The following is an 18431-nucleotide window of genomic DNA, read 5'->3' as shown; positions in this document are numbered from 1 at the left end:
AGGACATCCAGTTAGATGATATAGCAACAGGAAGAGTCTGGACACAGTAAAACTTGAGCCCTTCTGCCAAAGGGAAAAAAGATCACATGATCCCTCTGAACAAACCATTGGACATAGGCTTGGAGGATAAATACTTCTCTTAATGAGGGCTTATAGAGAGACCTCTGAAACTCTTGCCTCTCTGTGTCATGAAAGCTTCCAGGTATGTGCTTAGTAGGCACGAGAGACTCCCTTTCCCATGGTTGCTGCAGAGAGAACTTTGTTAGTAGCTGACCTTCAGATGAGAAACTGGCTTCTAAAGAGGCTTCAGATGAGGAACTGGTTAATATAAGAACAGGGGTCTGAACTGCCCCAGGCTCAGTTTTGGGACATAACTTTCTCTGGATCCTTTCTGGACTTTGGGGGGCACCCAATATGGGACTGAGCTCTAGGGAGCCCATTGTCATGAAAATAGTCAAAATGGCAAGCAGAAGAGGAAAAGCTAGAAAGATTTGATAATTTAATATGAAAAACTGAGGTCTGAGGAAAAACTAACACAACCCCCCCAGACTATAAACTTCCCAAGGGCAAGCACTGTATTTGCCTTGTTCTCTGCTTCAGTTCCAACACATTACTTAGAAGGAGGTAGATGATCAATCCATATTTGTTGAATTGATTAATTACTCAATTTATTAACACATAAAAGAAGAAACTCTTGCCTTCATCCCAGTCGTTGGTGAAAAGCTCAGGACCACATTCCTGACAGTTCTTGGTCTCAGAATTGGTACCCAAATTCAATGGGTTTCTTTTGGCTAAGAACTGCATATGTCCCCCCTTCCTCCTGTCAGGGAAGTTCCTTAGGTGGTGATCAGTATCTGGAGCACAAATTCTCAGAGCTTAGTACTAGCTCTTCATCCATTTGACTCTTTTGAACATGGACTACCTACTTCCTCAACTGGATTATATGTAACTCCCAGAACATAGACAATAACACAGAGGGATTAAATGCGTAAATTCTGGATTATGAATGTGAGGGTTCAGATCCAGGCTTTGCCACATAATAGATTTATGATCCTGTGTAAGGTATTTATCCCCCCAAAGCTTTGTTTTCCTCATCTGTAATTTTGAGATGTAAGAGTACCCAACTCATAGGATTTTTATAAGGACTAAAGTAAATGTGCTAATCTATGTAAAGCACTTTGCTTATTGCCTGGTACTTAATAATCTTGTAAATATTATTTCTCTTTTTCCTCTACTTTGTCCCTTTAAAAAAATCTTCTTTTTAAATTGTGTATATTCTAAAACCAACATTTAAAATATTTCATATTTATGAAAGTAAGATAAATCTCACAACTGATGGTGTGTCCTAGGTAAATTGGCATAATTTTTATTTCTTTTTGCTACATAAATTAATAATACATCTTATAATTGATGGCATCTAAAATGAGATAAAATTGGAAATTATTGTCATTACTGATTGACTACTACGTCAAGTATGCAAGGTATGAAACTTCAGTGTAGACATTGCACATCATTCTGAGGCATCAATTTTACTTGAAGATTTGGGTGGGAAATGTTGAATGTGCTAACCATTTAGAAATCTTAAATGCCATTTATTTATATTTAACAAACATGGATATAGTAAAGAGAAGTCAAGATTTAGTTGATTTTTAATTGAAAAATGTGGCGTGCCACAGAAACTTTGACCTGAAATGCTGGATTTCTGCTGTAGGTGTTCATTACGCTTATCTGCTTGAAGCAATGTGACAGAAAAGTATGAGAAGCACAATGAGAAGCAGTTGGTGAGAAAATCAGACAAGGTCTCTGCCCTCATGGAGCTTAGAGTCTAGTGGGGGATGGACTTGAAAACTAATAACAGAGATGGGGTGTTTTAGCTGCTGTGATAGTAATTGTTACAAGAAGCAGTTGAGCACGAAGCAGTTGAGCACGAAGGTCAGTTCTGTTGGTAGGAAAAAAATGCCAGTCAAGAAGTCTTCTCAGAAAAGATGAACTTAAAAGTAGATTCTTGAACAACGATACGGAGTTTGGGGAGATGACAGGGCCCACCCAATAGGATCTGTGTAGTCTTTGTCCTTTTCTTCTGGGGGCTGAGATGCTCTGCAAAGTATCAGGGAAGATTCTCCCTGCTGAAATTTAGAAATTTTTAGAGGAACTAGAACATGCATTTACTGGCATCTCCCCTGCCAAGGTCCTCCAAGGATCCTGTGGGTGGCCTTGCTTCAGCAGGACAAATCTGGGTCCATTTGGAGCATACTGATCCTTATTTAACCCACACAAAGAACTTTGTAACCTCTTCCAGACATCTGAACCTCTGCTAGGTTCAGAAGCCTGCTTCTCAGATTTTGCTAATAAAATATAAGTCCAAGCAACATTCTCTTCTTGGATTATAAAACATTTATTTTCAGGCTCCTTCCAGTAGAACCAGTGGTCAATTCATTCTGTGAAATTCTGCCATTTGAATGGAACTATATCTTCTTTTGTAGAGCTCCCTGGGCTGAAATTCAGACCTTCAATTTCTTGTCCTAAGGAGAGATACACATCCTTTAGGAAGAATGGTACAACAGTGACATCCTTACCCTTTGCACCTCCTGATTATCCCCAGAACAGCTGGCTTAATGTAACAGTAATTCACAGTCCTCAGCTGCATGGCTGCAGAGAATTCGTCATTATTCAGAGTTCAGCAAGTGCCAGTAGTGTTATTGAAGTGGTAATTGAATTTGGTGAACCCTCTGTGGTCCAGACAGCATAGCACTGCCGGCGAGAACCATGCGGTGCGGTTAAGATGAATACGTTTCCAACAATAATGAATCTTCAAACTAAGCTTGATAGCACACAGCCAAAAGGACATACTGTTTTGATAATTTGATTTATGATATTGAGCATTTTGGATTGAAACCCGTGCAGAAGCATGACAATGTGTACCTACAGGAAGATCCTGGAAAAAATAATCCAGTACTGCCTAGAAATCTCTGTCGAAAGCTCTATTGAAAATCTCATCAAGCACAGATATGTATGTGACAAATTATCTCCTTGTGTAAAGACGTCCTTGCCACATTCTTGAACTGAATCCTTGTGGGATGGAAGAAAAATCCCCAAATAATTTTCAATGAAGTGTGCCTTATCACTAAAAAGCAATTAAGTGCTTTCAAAATTTCACATTCACAGAATGATCTCAACAACCTCACTACTTTGCAATGCTGCTTCTAAAAGAGAACATTTATAGTTTGGGAAAATAGCACAAAAATGAAAACTGCTGGAATTGTTTTGGTTGCTGAAAATATACTTAGCCTCATGGCTGTGGTGCTGAAGAAAGGAGCGAGCTTTGGCTCTGAGTTCAGTCAGACCCTGAGTTTGAACCCCAGCTCCTTCATTTACTGTGTCCTTAATAGGCAATTAACTCCCTTTATACTCTCCAGACTTCCCTGTAAAAATGAGGTCAGTAATGTCTACCTCTGACTAGGACAAGCAGAGAATAAGGGGCAGAGCTTGGCTCTACTGGATCTTATTATTATAATAGCTGTCATTTGCTGGCCTACTATGTGTCTGGCACAGTCAAGTGCTTATGAACACATATTATCTTAACAACAATGTGTGGTTGATACTTAGGGTAACCAATCTGACCCAGTTTTCCTGGGTCTGTCCGATCTTACAAACAAAAGTCCTGTGTCCCAGTAATCCTTACCGTTTGGGACAAATGAAGATGGTTGGTCACTCTATTAATATTTATGGTCTCCTCTTACAGGTGTAGAAACTGAGACTCAGAGAGTATGCGCAAATTGTTCAATATCCCACAGCTGGGAAAGAGTAGGCCTGGTATTCAAACCCAGGCTTGAATAACTCCAAAACCTGTACTCATTCTGCAGCCCTCAATCCTGCTCAGTAAATGTTGCTTTCCTTGCCATATTCCTAGAACATTCTGGACTTAATGGATATTTATAGATCAGGTCACATTTTTTCAAATGTCTCAAACTAAATTATAAATTTAGTTATAATTTCAGGACTGCATGCATGCATGTGTGTGTTTGTGTGGGTCTGAGAGTGGAGGATTGCTCTCCAAGTGACAGTGATAATGAAAATGATCGTTTAAAAGCCTAACATTTATTTCAAAGAACATTCTGTCTGTTGTCCATCCATTCATTTCATCCATTCACTCATTTATTTATCCATCTGTTCAATGGGTTTATAGTGAAGTCTTACTGTGTGCCAGATACTAGGGCAGATACAAAGAAGATTAAGATGCTGGCCTCGAGATGCTCAATGTCATGGAATTTAAAGAATGGATTATAAAATACTGTGACACTATGAAGCAAGCCCTCCAACATTCCCACCTCCCCTTGCACACTCAAGCCATGCAGATCTTCTCTACTGAAGTTCTAAGCTTATTCCTGACACTAGGTTTTTTGTATTAGCTCTTACTTCTGCCCAGAAGATTCTTTCTCCTAATCTTGGTCATTCAGATCTAGAATGAAATGTGACCTCTTCAGAAAGAGCTTCCTTGACCACCTCCAGCTAAACTGGCCACCAAGAAATTCTCTATTAGATTGCCCTGTTTGGTGATCTTCATGGGGTTTATTTATCACTATTTGATATTCATTTTCATTGATCGTTTACTTGCTTTTTGCCTGCTTTTGCCAACAGAGAGAATGTAAAGTCCAGGAAGGAGAGGTAACTTGTTTATTTTATTGTTTGTTTTATTTTCCCAGAACTTAAAACAATGCTAGGCACCCAGAAATAGTTAGTAAGTGGTTTTTGAATCAACAAAATGAATGAATCAGCAAGTATTTTGGATGCTGGAAGGGGCAGCCCACTCAACATGAATGAGCAGAGGTGTGAGGGGAACTTTGCTTGAAGGGATATCTGAATTTAGCCTTACCCTTTAATCCCCCTGCTTTAAAAGGTAGGATGTTCTCAGTTGGAAAAAAAAAAAAGAAAGAAAGAAAAGAAAAACGTAAAGAAATCACAAGCAACAACAAGAAGGCCCAACTTGGCATAACACTATAATACTTTATTGTATATTGTCTCCTAGTTCTCTTTACATTTGTGTTCGCAGATAATTTTGAACAAAAACAAATCACTTTTTTCACAATTCTATACTTTTTGTGGGAGGTAAGTATTTTCTTACATTTTCATTTTAAAGATAACTTTGGTTATCTTTAAATGGCTGTACTGGGATTATCTAGCCAAATCTACATCATTGGAACTTTGGATATTCCCATTTTGCCATTGTGGACAGTATTGGACTGAACATCCTTGAAGAGAGATTGTCTTTGCATGGATTCATGTGATTGCTTAAATTAGAAACAAAAGGACTTTGATTTGAGTTCTAGATCCACCAGTTTCTTTCAACCGTTTGTTTAAAATTTTTTAAGCTTCCTCATGTGTAAAATGGGGAGGAGTGCTTACTTCACAGGGCCATTGGGCAAATTAAATGCTGTTAATGAGGGTAATGTGCTCAGCACAAATAAGTGGGCAATTGGTGTTAGCTGTCCTTAGTAACGTCCTTTGATTAAACTCTAGAAATCAAACTGGCTTTCCAATTTATCTTAAGGGACAAATAGAAACTTGCTAAATATATGGGTCAGGCAGGAGGCTGTAGGTAGGGGAAGTAAAGTTGGGGATAAGGTTTTTTTTTTTTTTTTTTTTGTTTGTTTGTTTGTTTAACTATGGAAGAACTCTAGACCCACTGCATCAGCCAGAAACTTTAACATAAAAGTTATATTAACTTTGACCCTCACACTGCCCGGATAGCAGTCCTGTTCACTGCTGGGCTCTGCATTGCCTCTGGAAATATGCTTTTCTAGGCACATAGTAAGAGTAGGTTGACCAAGATAATGCTGTTGGTTTAAGCTGGGTAATTGGGAGGATGGAGAGCAATTTGAAGCCAGAGAGGCAAGTTTTGCTTGGCCCACATTCAATTTTTAATACATAGATGTGTCTAGCAGGTTGTCCAGAAAAACATATCAGGGCTTGAGATGTTGGCTTGAGTAAACAGTGTGGAGACTATCTGAGGCCTTGGCAATAGAGATCACCTAACTCAGAACTATCTTTTGTTTCCCTTCCGATAAGAAATTGTAAGCTCATCTAAAAATATCTGCTTTGCTTTCAATAGATGCTGTCGCTTAGTGTCTGATTTAATTTGTAAGTTTTAATTTTATTTATATTTCCTTTTTTATATGGAAGTATAATTAACATATAGGGTTATATTAATTTCAGGTGTACAATATAATGAGACAGCAATTCTATACATTACTCAGTGCTCATCACTAGAAGTGTATTCTTAATCCCCTCTGTCTATTTCACCCACTCCCACTGAAAACCACCAGTTTGTTCTCTAGTTTCTTTTGTTTCTCTTTTTTTCTTTGTTGAGTCTGGTTTCTTTTGTTTGTCTTTTTTTCTTTGTTTTGTTTCTTAAATTCCCCATATGAGTGAAACCATATGGCATTTGTCTTTCTCTGTCTGACTTATTTCACTTACCATTATACCCTCTAGATCCATCCATTATTTATATTTTCAGTAAGCAACTCATAAGCACATAAGTAATGGCAGTCACACATTGATAAAATCATATTTATTTAGTGATGTCTGACAAATAGAGAAAGTAAAAAGAATATTTTAAAAAATGTATAACTTATATATAAATACTTTAAAAGAGAAAAGCTGAACACACATGGTAACATTAAAAGAATGTAATCATTTAAGTTTGCAACCTATCTTGTAGCCTGACAAATTAGATACACATATGTATATACATATATCTTGTTTGTGAGTTTGCATAATTAGGGCCCAAGGATAAGTTTTGGGCATGTCTACAATAATTCTGAACTTCCATAAAATTTGTGGTATTTTACCACCACAGTCTTGTTGATTTTATTCTTCTTTCTCAAAATCTATGACCAGCACACTTGAAAGTCATCAAAGGTTGTAATCTGGTGCTTTGGGCCCCAGTTTACTCATCAGTAAGATGAAGAAAATCTCTGCTGATATGTTCTGCTTCTTCTGAACGAAAAAGTAGTGAGCCCCAGTAGCCTCCAGCATATAGAAATGTATGAGGGCTGAGAGGCCAGGTCATCTCTGTATTAGCAGGAGTTTTCTGTTTAGCTTCTTTCTTTGGAAGGGAGTCAACTTGTCTGCAACGGAGCAAGTTTATCACACCAGTCCACTTAACTAACAAACATTCCATTCCTGTAGATACAGCTCGTTTCCTAGTGTGCAACGCAACAGAAGACTAGTAGTCTCTGGATTTCACACTGAAAAGCTACACATTTCCTCAGATCTTGAACTTGGAAGTTCAGAGTTTAGCCACCCAAAAAGAGAGTTCAACAGAGACCCCTCAAGTCAAACCTCAATATAGGGCAAAATATTTGTATGACAACATGTTCAGTATGATATTGAACTTCACTGTGACATTCATGACAGTGACATTTTCTTGATATTGCACTAGTGTATAACAAAATAAGATGAGTGTAATGTGATAGTCTACACAGTAAAACATGTATCTGATTCTTTAAATTTATACAAATTTTCATTTGTAGTCAATCATCCCTAAGTACTATCCTGAGCTCACCTTGATTTCAAGTTTACAGTTAATCGTATCTTTCCTTAAAAAAAAAAAAGACAGATATAACTGACCTCATATGACCACAGAAAATACATAGGACTCAGGGGTAAAATAATAATTCTTCCTAATTTTTCTTATATTCATTTGATGTTGGGTAGCTACAGTTTGCCTCTGTAGGTATGCTTTTCAAGGATTATATTTTACATTTCCCCTCTGCTGGTGTTTGGCTTTAACTCTTGGAGGAAGGCCTCATGGTTATGAGGACAGTTGCTGTGACAGGTGCAGGTCCCAATGACCATCACTGGTTTCTTGATGATCTGTCCTGGGGAGCACTGGAACTCCACCTGGATGGTTTTGGTGTTGTGGGGGGTACAGCATCGGCCATCACTACAGACCCCACAGAACCTGGGCTTGTAGGTGTGCAGGCTGGTGCAGTTCTTGAACTGCAGGTGGATGGCTTTGAGTGACTTCGTGGTGCGGAGACATTTCTTTCCTTTCTAAGAAAGATGAAAAGGAGAGATTCGTGGAATAGCTACTGTTCCTCTGAGGGACCATCAGGGATATGGAATAAATTGCTAGCTGCCTACCCCCAACCTACCCCCTATCCATTGTTCTTTCTTCTTTGCTAACATGACATTATTGTGTTTGGGCAATTTGGTCAGCTACTAGTATTTGCTTCCCCAGAATATCTGGGAGCTTGGGATGGCTTTGTGATCAAGTTCTGGCCAATGATACATAGGCCAAGGGATTCTGGGAAGCCCTTTGCCCTTCAGATAGGTACAGCTCTTTATTGCTTCCTGCATTCATTGTCTTCCCGCGTAGAATGTGGAAACCATGCCTAATGGTACACAACCATCTTTTGACCTCGTGGCGATAAGCATGAGGGTGAAAGTGTATATAAATAAAGCTATTTTTTCAAGGCACTGGAACAGGCTTTGATGTTGTTTTAGCTTATGCATTCTTAGGCATTATAAAAAGAAAGGGAATATACCTGGCAGCATTGCATACTCCTAATGCTTCAAATACTTTTCAGACATTAATTCACTTAACATTATTAACAACATTCACTCCTACTAGGATCAATTATTCATGTAAGGAACAACTGTGCAAGCTTCACAGATGAGTAAATAGAGTCTCAAAGGCCTAAAGTCTCCAGAAACATCTAGTGATTGAATGTCTGACACAAGCCCATGTCTTCTATTATACTATAACCTCAGGAACATCTAAAACAACAGGATTTAAGGTTATTTTCCATGAAAGCGGGGTAAGTGGAGAATTTATTCAATATGCCATTAGTAATGGTTGATGAGGTACCTTCATATTGATAATTCAGCACAACACTGACTCTATGTTTATTTCCCACTTAGATTTCTTCACCTACTAATTTGCCATAATTCCCTTCTGCTTTTCACTTTCCTAGGCACAGCCCACAGCTGTGGAGTGATGAGGCTTGGGATTCTCTTAAATCAGTGGCTCTCAAACTTTACATCAGAATCTTCTAGAAGGTCTGCTAAAACACAGATTGTTGGGCCTTACACCCAGAGTTTCTGATTCAGTAGGTTTGATGTGGGCCCCAAACATTTACATTTCTAACAGGTCCTTAGATGCTGCTGCTGCTCTGGGGAGCCACACTTAGAGAAGCACTGGCTCATATTTAAGCATCTTTTGGTGTTAGGAAGTAATGATTATTATGCTAGTATTTCCCCAGATTCCAAATAAATTTTGGAACCTTTATGAAATATATATATGTCTTAAATATAATATCTCCCAATATAAAACTGGGTGCAAGTTACACAAACAAATATAAAAATTTTGACAAAAGAAACAATAGAAAAAGCAAAGTTTTAGAGGCATGACATGGAAAAGCCTTATTTAATAAGGTAGTGTGTCCTTGACAATAGTAAAGGCCCTCTTTTTCTTCCTTTTTCATATTTAACGAGTAGCCTATATTCTTGTCAATGTCCTCAAAGAGGTACAAGGTCAGCAACATCTGTGTGTGTGTATGTGAGAGAGAGAGAGAGAGAGAGAGAGAGAAGTAGAGAAAGACAGACAGGAGACAGGAACAGAGACCCAGGGAGAGAGAAACAGAGAGAGGCAGCTTTGTGGGTAGACCTCCATAACTGTGCCACATGCATGTTGGAATTCCCCTAAGTGTGGGGAGGTGCAGCTTCTAGCATATAATTTTAGGGATGTTTCTATGTGTTCTTTCAAAATTGGTGGAAGAAACATAAATCAGGATGGAGCCCCAAAAGTCATATAGCCATGTAGTCATATAACTAATACGACTGCTGGAGACTTATTCTAGCAATAAATAGAAATGATGCCTAATGCTAACAGAGTCATCTCTGCCCAGCCACTTTGTAAATTCATTCTATTTAATCCTCATGACAACTTTGAGGTAGGTACTTTCAATGGCCTCATTATAGGGGGGAAGGAATTGAGGCTTAGAGGTTAAGAAAATTCATCCAGATCCCACAGCTGGTTCATGTGGGAAGCCAGGATTTAGGTTGTCTGGCTCCAGAGTTGCACCCTTAAGCATTAGGTGATATTGCCTCGGTGTAGAGGTATGTAAATCTTTCATTGTTAGACACTATTTTGGCCTTAGGTTTGTACAAATTTCCATATAATGGTTCAATTTGAGTAGTGCATTTGTCTGATCTAGGGCTCTGGTAACAAGGCCTGTGATGTCATCAGGAACCAATCAGAGCTTCTGATCCACATGCCTTATAGTCAGTGTTAACACACTGAGTTGATTCATTTCCAGCAAAAAAAGGAAAGAAATGTGCTATTTTATTTGGCACATATTGCCTTTTGCCTTATGCTGGCAAATGTACTATTCCCACTAGACTTTTTAAAATACTGAAAATAATTCCCAGACATCCATTCATTTATTCATCAACAATTGTTTATCAAGCACACAATATGGGCCAGGTAGGATTTTGGGGACTGAGGGTTGAGTGAGGAAGATACAATTTCTATCCCGTGCTTACTACAGATCGAGCCTAAGAGGTGAAAAAAAACTGAGGTCAGAAGTGACCACTTTAAAATCAGCTGTGCTTGGCAACTGAGCAGCCAGTTTTTTTCCAGGAATGGAATGAGATTTGCTAGACCGTCTCAACTGGGGACACTATTACAGTTGGCCGGCTCCTCCCTCTACCTGTGGGCCTGCTGTGAGTTGCTTGGGATATTTCAGTACATGAAAGAGAAAAAAAAAAAAGAAGAAGAAGAAGGTAAACTCTCTCATTGCAGGAAGCTCTCTGCCTTTTCTCTGGGGTTCACTCCCCAGCTAGAGCTGACCTCTGAGTCAACTAGTATCACAGTGACTTTCTAGAGCCCAGATGCCCATGAAGCAAAGCTACCTGCTCTGGGATGGGAGGCTGCCCCCAGGCTCCTACCTTATCTGCTGGTTGCTTGTGTTCTTGTTCACAGGGCCGCACCATGCAGAGGCGAGTCTGCTTCACCATTTCACACTGTGGATTCCTATTGGTGACCCGGGTGGAAAAACCCATACCACAGCTCTTGGAACATGCGCTCCACTCTGTGGTCTGTTCAATGCAGTTGCTGCTGGAGTCAGAGACCGCAACTCCTAGCGTGGCTTCTGTCCTGTAGGCTATGGGACGGACCATTAAAGGTGGCCATATTGGGTAAAACATGGGAATTGCCGAATGATCCTTTCAACCATCACTGGAAAGAGGGTCTCGTTCAATTCTGTACCCACTAAACTCAGGTGCTCTCAGAACTGGATCTCTGTATTTATAAACCTTAAAGAGGAGGCACAATGCCAGCACATTCTAGGCCTTCAAGAAAGATTTGTGGAATGACTGTCCAACTTGTCCTGAAGAAGCTTAGGAGAACCAGTCTTTAAGAAGCCTAGCAGTTTGAAGAATGTAGAACAGGATAGCATCAACAACCATTCCATAAGCTGTACTGTTTTCAACATGTGATTTTATAGGGAAAAGGGATCATGATGAAATTTTAATTGGATGAGCCATTAGAACCTACCGACTCAAAATAGTGACAAAAGCTATACTTTGTTCTAGGGAGGTGAAACCGGCTACTTGGATTATTGGGATATAGACACTTGGACTTTGATTACAAAAAGTTCTGTCTCAACACTTCATATGTATGGCTTGGGGCACTTCTACATGGCAGTTCTCCTATCTGCAAGGCATGGCTGACATCTCCAATTTCTGACCTCAGAAAAGCTGGAAAGCTCAGCGTATGCCAGCATAAATAATCTGGCTGATTCATGGCTTCTAAAACATTCTCTACTGGCTCTTGAATTTTTTTTTCCCAAAAAACCATTTCCTTTAGAAGATAAAACACAAAGGAAAAGCAAAACAAAGATCCTTGACCCTTCTTACAGCATCTGGAAAGGTGGCATTTCTCTGTGACACCTGTCCAGGGAAAAGTAGCATTCTTCAGGAAGGCTGGTCTTGAGAGCACATGGGTAATACCCAGAATCTGGAAAAGACTGATTTTTTTTTTTTTACTTTTATCTCTGTGATGTTAATAAGGGTCAAGCGGTGGTGCGCTAAAATATAAACAGTAGTCAGGCAGTAAGACAAAATCAGTCCCCTTGCTCAAAAGAACCACTGAATGCAGCAGGTTCTCTTTGGGAGAAACTTTGGGAGAATACTTTGGCTTGGATCCACACACGTGATGTGTTTGTTCTCAGTGGGCAATCTGGAATCCACAACCGGATGGCCAGAAACAGAGGCCAGTTTCTCATGGCAAGTCCTAAAGACCACCCATGCTTCCTGTCTGCCTTTAACCTGTGTGGTGATCACATTCAGGTATCCGGAGTTTCTTACCTGGAAGGGCAAGGCCTCCCAACTGCCCCTTCTCATCTGAGTCACAGATCCACTTTTCACAGCACTCCCCAGGCACTTCAACTTTTCTGGGAGCTGGGCAGTCGGGCTGGGGCAGGAGCAGGTCCTCTCCACAGCGGGGCACACAGCCGATCTGCCCATCTCTGCAGGCACACTGGTATTTGCAGCTTGGCTGGAAGGTCTCCCCGCTTTGGTAAATGACCCCATCAAACACACAGTTGTCGCCTTCTACCGCTAGAGCATTGGGGAAGCAAGGCAGAGGGAAGGGCAGAGAGAAAAATCAAGAACAGAGTGTGGTGGAGAAGCTATACAAGCTACATGCAAATCCCACATCCCCCTTTTTCTCGTTGAAGTGATCTGTTTCTTCTCTCTCTCTCTCTCTCTCTCTCTCTGGCAGAGAGAGGTCCTCCTGGAGGCCTCTCAGAGCAAGAAGAAACCTTGAAGACCATCCAATCCTTCCATTTTATTTCACAGATGAGGCAGGGAGAGCGCCACTAAGAAGTGACTCTCCCACAGCTGTTGTTCCCATGATAAAGTCATTTTGCTAGAACCTTAGATTCTCCTACTCCAACAGCTTAGATAGAAAGAAAAAGGTGCACTTCTCCTTCTCCCAATAGGTTAACTGGTCAAATAGGGAAGGGTGCTAGGATTCCTTGGCGTTCCAGCACAATAAATAGTAACTTAGAGAAAAAAGTAAAAGGCTATTTGAAGCCCTCTTATCGGGGGAGGCGGGGGCAGCCTCCGACTCAATGGTACACCACGGGGGAAAAATGATCCTCCAATCAGTTTCACCAGCCTGAATTGGTTGGTTGTCTGCATTTTATTTTATTCACAGCCCAGACTGGGGTTACATAGTCGTCCAGGAGATCAAAGGCTGCTTTAGCTCAAATAGGATCATTACAGGTGTGAAAACAAATCTGCTGGGCGGCAGATGGGGGGGAACTGTGAGCTTGTAAGCCCAAGATTCCAGCACCCCCAAGCACCCCCTTGGACATGTCCAAAGGAAATGATATCACTGGCCCTAAACTCTGCTCTGTTCCCCGGCTAGGCTATCCAGATCCCACTGTAAGGAGGCAGGTGATGAGTGCTTCTCACCTTTGCGGGCAGGTTTCCTCTCCGGCTTCTAGCGCTCCCCAAAGCTGCAAGCACGCCCCCACCCCCCGACCATGCCTGGCGCACAGTAAGCGCTCCACAAACATCACCTGCTGTAACATCCCCGTTATTATTATTTGCACGTTCCCCTCAGGGAAGGGGAGAAGGCGAGGAAAGGGGCAGCAGGCGGGAGCAGAGGGCAGGCGGCGCAGGGGGCCGGGTTACCCATGCAGATGCCCGTTCCCGCGCTGGGGTCGGCTCTGCGGTCGCAGAAGAGGCCGCGGCTCTCCTCGCACGGCTCCAGCAGGGAGCAGCTCTCGCCGCGCTGGCGGGCGCACACCACACAGCAGGAGCAGTCGTCCAGCACGGCTCGCACCCCGGGGGCGCAGCTTGGCGGCGTCTTGGGACACCGGGCCGGACACTGGGCGGGACAGCGCTGGGTGGCCGCGACCTGGCGCGGGCGGGACAAGAAGGAGAAAGCTCTCAGCAGAGACTATCGAAGGCGGGGTGACCCGGGCCGCCGAGCAGGGGCCGCCCTGGACGGCAAAGTAACCAGAGGCACCTGACGGGTGCGCCACTCACCTGTCCCAGGACGTGGAGCAGCAGGAAGGCCAGGCCAATGCACCGCTTGGGCAGACTCTGCACACTCTGCATGGTCAGGCTTTTCCCTCCCGCTTGGACGAAACAAGACTGGGCGCTCCAGATCCGCCCCGCTCGCCCCGCAGCAGGTCGGGCCTCTGTTCCCCGGCGGCACCGGCTTAGGTTTTATAGCGCGCTCGCGGGACGCGCTCAAGCCGGTTGGCTGCAGGGCAGGGGAGCGGGGGGGGGGGGGCGGCTGGGTGGGGAATGGAACGAACCCCGGGGTTGCCATGGCAATTGGCCGTGGGTGCCGCTCTCCTTAGGGCGCGGCCCTGGGGCCTGTGTGTGCCTGTGTGTGGCGACTGGCTTTTCCCGGAGCGCCGGGAGGGGCAGGGTGGAGTCGCGCGGCCTGGACCCAGGGCTCGCTCGAGCGCGTGGGAAGGAAACGCCCGTTTCCTCCTGGAAGCTGCTTTGCCTTCCCCGAGGACCGGGACACCGGCACTCCCCACCGCGCTGCGCGCTGGCCGTTCCAAGCTGGGCTGCAAACGTGGGGCTCTCCTCAAGGGGTGCCTGCAGTTTGGGGCCATCTGCGGGGGGTTGGCGAGAGGCCCAGGGGTTGAGTCATAAGGGAAGCACATGCAAGTTTGTCACCGTTTAGGGCACTCTTTGAATGTGTTGCGGGGAGGGGAGGGGAGGGAGGGAAGCAGAAAGAAGAAAGAAAGTGGAGGGAAAAAGCAAGAAAAGAGAAGGCAAAAGCAAAGCCAAAAAAAAAAAAAAAAAAAAAAAAGCAAAGCATCGCAGCTTTAGGATGAGGGATGCTATTGGCCAAATGGCAAAACGTTCCCTTGATTCTGATCATTCCAAGTCCCCACTGATTCTTAACAGCCCCCCCTTCCGATTACGCAGGCTTGGAAGAAATAAAATTAAAACATAATAAAATAAAAAACATAAGAGACTGAGGTAAAATACAAGCTTTTTTTCCTGATAGAAAAAAGCCTTGAAACACCTGTTGTATCATGCCTAGGGTAAATCAGCACATGTTGAAATCCAAAAGCCTTTGAGAGTTGGTGAGGTAGGCTCAGCTCAGCCACTGTCCAAATCTCAGTGAATTAGGTAAGGAGCGAGGACGTATTTGCTTTACTTGGCTGACCCATCCAGCAAATCAAATCTTTCTCCCACCCGGCATCCACGTTTAAAAAATGGCTGCTTTGAAGCACTTGTCATCTCTCATGAGAATGAGAGCAGTTTTACTGCTCCAAAGATGATATTGCTTGATGGATTAAAAGAAAATTTCTCCCCTGCTTCAACTTTGCTGCTGCCTCTGGGATAACTATGCCCAGCAACTCTGAGGATAGCCACATTGGAAAGACACTTTATAAGAAAAATTATGCAGTCCTGTGATGTAACTCTAGACTTGAAAAAGAAACAAATTTCCTCTACATCATCCATCTCCAGCATGAAGGAAAGCAAAGGCAGCTTGTGGAAGGGGTCAGGCGTGTTCTTCATGCTGAAGTCATCCCAGGCCCCTTCAGGAGAGTTCTCTGAGCACCTTGAAACTGCTATTGCATATTCCCAAGCTGGCAATAATTCTGCTTTCTTTGAGGTAAACCAAACTCAGCAGTACTCGAAACTTGACAAGAAATTGAACAGTTAATCTGTGCCATGTCTAGGGCACTCATCCACTCTTCAAGTTGACAAGCTTCATGGGTCATCAGGCCTAGTGATTCTTCTACTCGGCTGCACATCAGAATCAACCAGGGTGTATTTTTTTAGAAATACAGATTCTTCGGCCCCACCCTTGGCCTACTCAGTTGGATTCTCTGGTGAGGGCTCTTGGTAGACAGCATTTTATTATATTTTGAAATGGGAGCTGGCTTTGGGAAACCTATATTTCTAGAACAACTGGAAGCATAGCTAATGGGGAAGCAAGAATCTTGGCCAGGTTTTCAAAGTATGAACAGCCAGAATAAGGAGAAACCAGCAGCACTGAGGCTGGGGCTGACTCTTCTTGGGAAGGGGGAAGATGAGAGGAGAAATGTGAATTCAAGATAAGGAGGAAAATGTCAAGAAGTCACAGTTACTGTGAGCCTCTTGATTGCAAGCAGTAGAAACCAAGCTGGAACTAGCCTCAGCAAGAGGACTTCTGGAGGGATGCTATGGTATTTCACAGCTAACTAATGGGAAAGGTGCTAGTGGGCCTAGAGGCCACTAGAATCAGGGCCTTGGAGCTACCAAGACTCCATCTCCCCATCTGTTTTCATTGCTCTTCTGGGTGTCAGTTTTACTCTGTCTCACCACAGACCAGCTTCTCCCATATAAAGGAAACGTCAAACTTAAGGTCTCCCTACCCTCTTACATTGTGACCTTATCACCACAGAAGGAATTTGGAAAGTTCCAGGAGAGGAGCTGGATGAGCTCACCCTAGGTTAATTGAAGGAGACAAGAAAGATGAGGAATGGGGATTAGCTAACACCACACAATTGGAATGGGGTGGAAGAAGAGTGTCCTAGGAAAGAAGGGGTGATTCTTTAAGAAGAAAACCTGTGTGATAGGCCAAACAGTACATATCCTCTCTACCACCTGCTGTAAATTCTCCTGGGTAAGGAGCTCCGCATTAAAACAATTGGAAATTGAAAGTGAAGCCATCTGATGATAATCAGGTCATGTTTGCTGCACTAGGACATCTTCTGTCAAATCCTCCATGCTGAGGTAGATTTTGTCCTCTCCACTGGCCTGGCACCAGTGGTGTTTTCCCATCTATCTCTGAACTCACTGAATAACAGTGATGTGACTGTGGGTGTGCTTGTCTCCCTCTCCTGACCAGGAACCCTTGAGAACAGTGAGCACGTCATAGTTTCCAAAACACTCCCAGGGACGGACAAGGGGTCAGTTGTTCTTGGACCTTCTGAGATACTGCAAACCTCGCTTTAAGTTTTGTCCCTTGTTACTGGTTGAGGTAAGAAAGAACTGGAGGTGTTGTTCCTCAGCCGCAGCTACCCGCCATCACCATGTGCTTCTGACATGCACCTTCTCTCAGTTTTTCTTGGTGCTATGAGTCGAAAGGATGGCATACAGGCTGGTGACTTCCTCCTGTTGAAAATAAACCCTGTGGGGCGCCTGGGTGGCTCAGTTGGTTAAGCGACTGCCTTCGGCTCAGGTCATGATCCTGGAGTCCCGGGATCGAGTCCCGCATCGGGCTCCCTGCTCAGCGGGGAGTCTGCTTCTCCCTCGGACCCTCCCCCCTCTCATGATCTCTCTCTCTAACTCATTCTCTCTCTCAAATAAATAAATAAAATCTTAAAAAAAAAAAAAGAAAAGAAACCCTGTGTCAGTGGAGATGTCTGAGGAAGTCAGGGGACATCATGTAGAAACTCTTCATGAGTTGCTGGTCTTGGCTGCCCACCAAGATGGCAGCTCCACTTGGTTATGAGGTGCAAGTACTTTGGTGGATTCACCTCTTCATTTCATTTCTTTTCTTTTCATTTCTTTTCTTTTCTTTTTTCTTTTCTTTTCTTTTCTTTTCTTTTCTTTTCTTTCTTTTCTTTTCTTTTCTTTCTCTCCTCCTTTTCCCTCACCCCAGATGTGACACCGGAGACTCATTGCTCCTTCTCTATCTCAGACTGGCTGTTAATTGATTTATATATATACATTTTAAAGATTTTATTTATTTTGAGAGAGAGAGAGAGCAAGCAGGGAGAGGGGTGGAGGGAGAGAGAGAATCTTTAAGCAGTCTCCATGCTGAGTGTGGAGCCTCATGTAGGCTCGATCTCATGACCCTGAGATCATGACCTGAGCTGAAATCAAGAGTTGGACATTTAACCAACTGAGCCATCCAGGCGCCCCTGATTTATATTCTTATTACTTATTAGTCAATGCTCCTACCCAGAGTACATGTTGAGAACGCCTTACATTTTATAAAGGTAAAATTTTATAAAAGTTTCCATTGTTGTTTTATTTTTTTCAGTTTTAAAAATGATTTTAAAAATATACTGGCACTGATTTCTGTAGCAGGCAAGAGAAATATAAAGCACATAACCCCATATTAAAAATGACACAAAGAAAAAGCAGTGACTATGATGTTATCACCTCCAGGACAACTCTATCCCTCTTCTCTCCTCAGTGATTACATTCTCTATAAACTCATAAACATCGATTGTGTCTTCATTCAGTCATTATTCAGTGAAGCCACATGTACTTAGCTCTGGGAATATGCCTCATAAATCCACCTCACAGCTCTTTAATGATTCGGTTGCTTTTTTCTAAATTTCCTTCATATGTCCCTTTCCTGGGGCCCCAGGGAATTGGTAGAACACAAGGTAATTCCCATTATATGTTATGCCGACCAGCTCTACAAGGTGTACAATTCTATG

At 42.8% G+C, this 18431-nt stretch overlaps 1 protein-coding gene across 1 annotated transcript; it reads right to left on the bottom strand.

The window, feature by feature from the left end:
- Positions 1-6553: 6553 nt before the first annotated feature.
- CCN3 (cellular communication network factor 3) lies at positions 6554-14543 on the bottom strand. Its single transcript, XM_025871516.2, has 5 exons — positions 14065-14543; positions 13708-13933; positions 12373-12624; positions 10954-11168; positions 6554-8055 (listed from the first exon to the last, which is right to left on the bottom strand). The coding sequence occupies exons 1-5, from the start codon at positions 14134-14136 to the stop codon at positions 7759-7761; spliced, it is 1062 nt and encodes a 353-aa protein (XP_025727301.1). The 5' UTR covers positions 14137-14543; the 3' UTR covers positions 6554-7758.
- Between the last annotated feature and the right edge of the window lie 3888 nt (positions 14544-18431).

The sequence above is a fragment of the Callorhinus ursinus genome, unplaced genomic scaffold (genome assembly GCF_003265705.2).
Source record: "Callorhinus ursinus isolate GAN/ISIS: 27379988/994484 unplaced genomic scaffold, GSC_fseal_2.0 scaffold5, whole genome shotgun sequence".
NCBI lineage: Eukaryota > Metazoa > Chordata > Mammalia > Carnivora > Otariidae > Callorhinus > Callorhinus ursinus.
The sequence above is the reverse complement of the archived record's forward strand: the minus strand, read 5'-3'. Positions and strand labels throughout refer to the sequence as shown.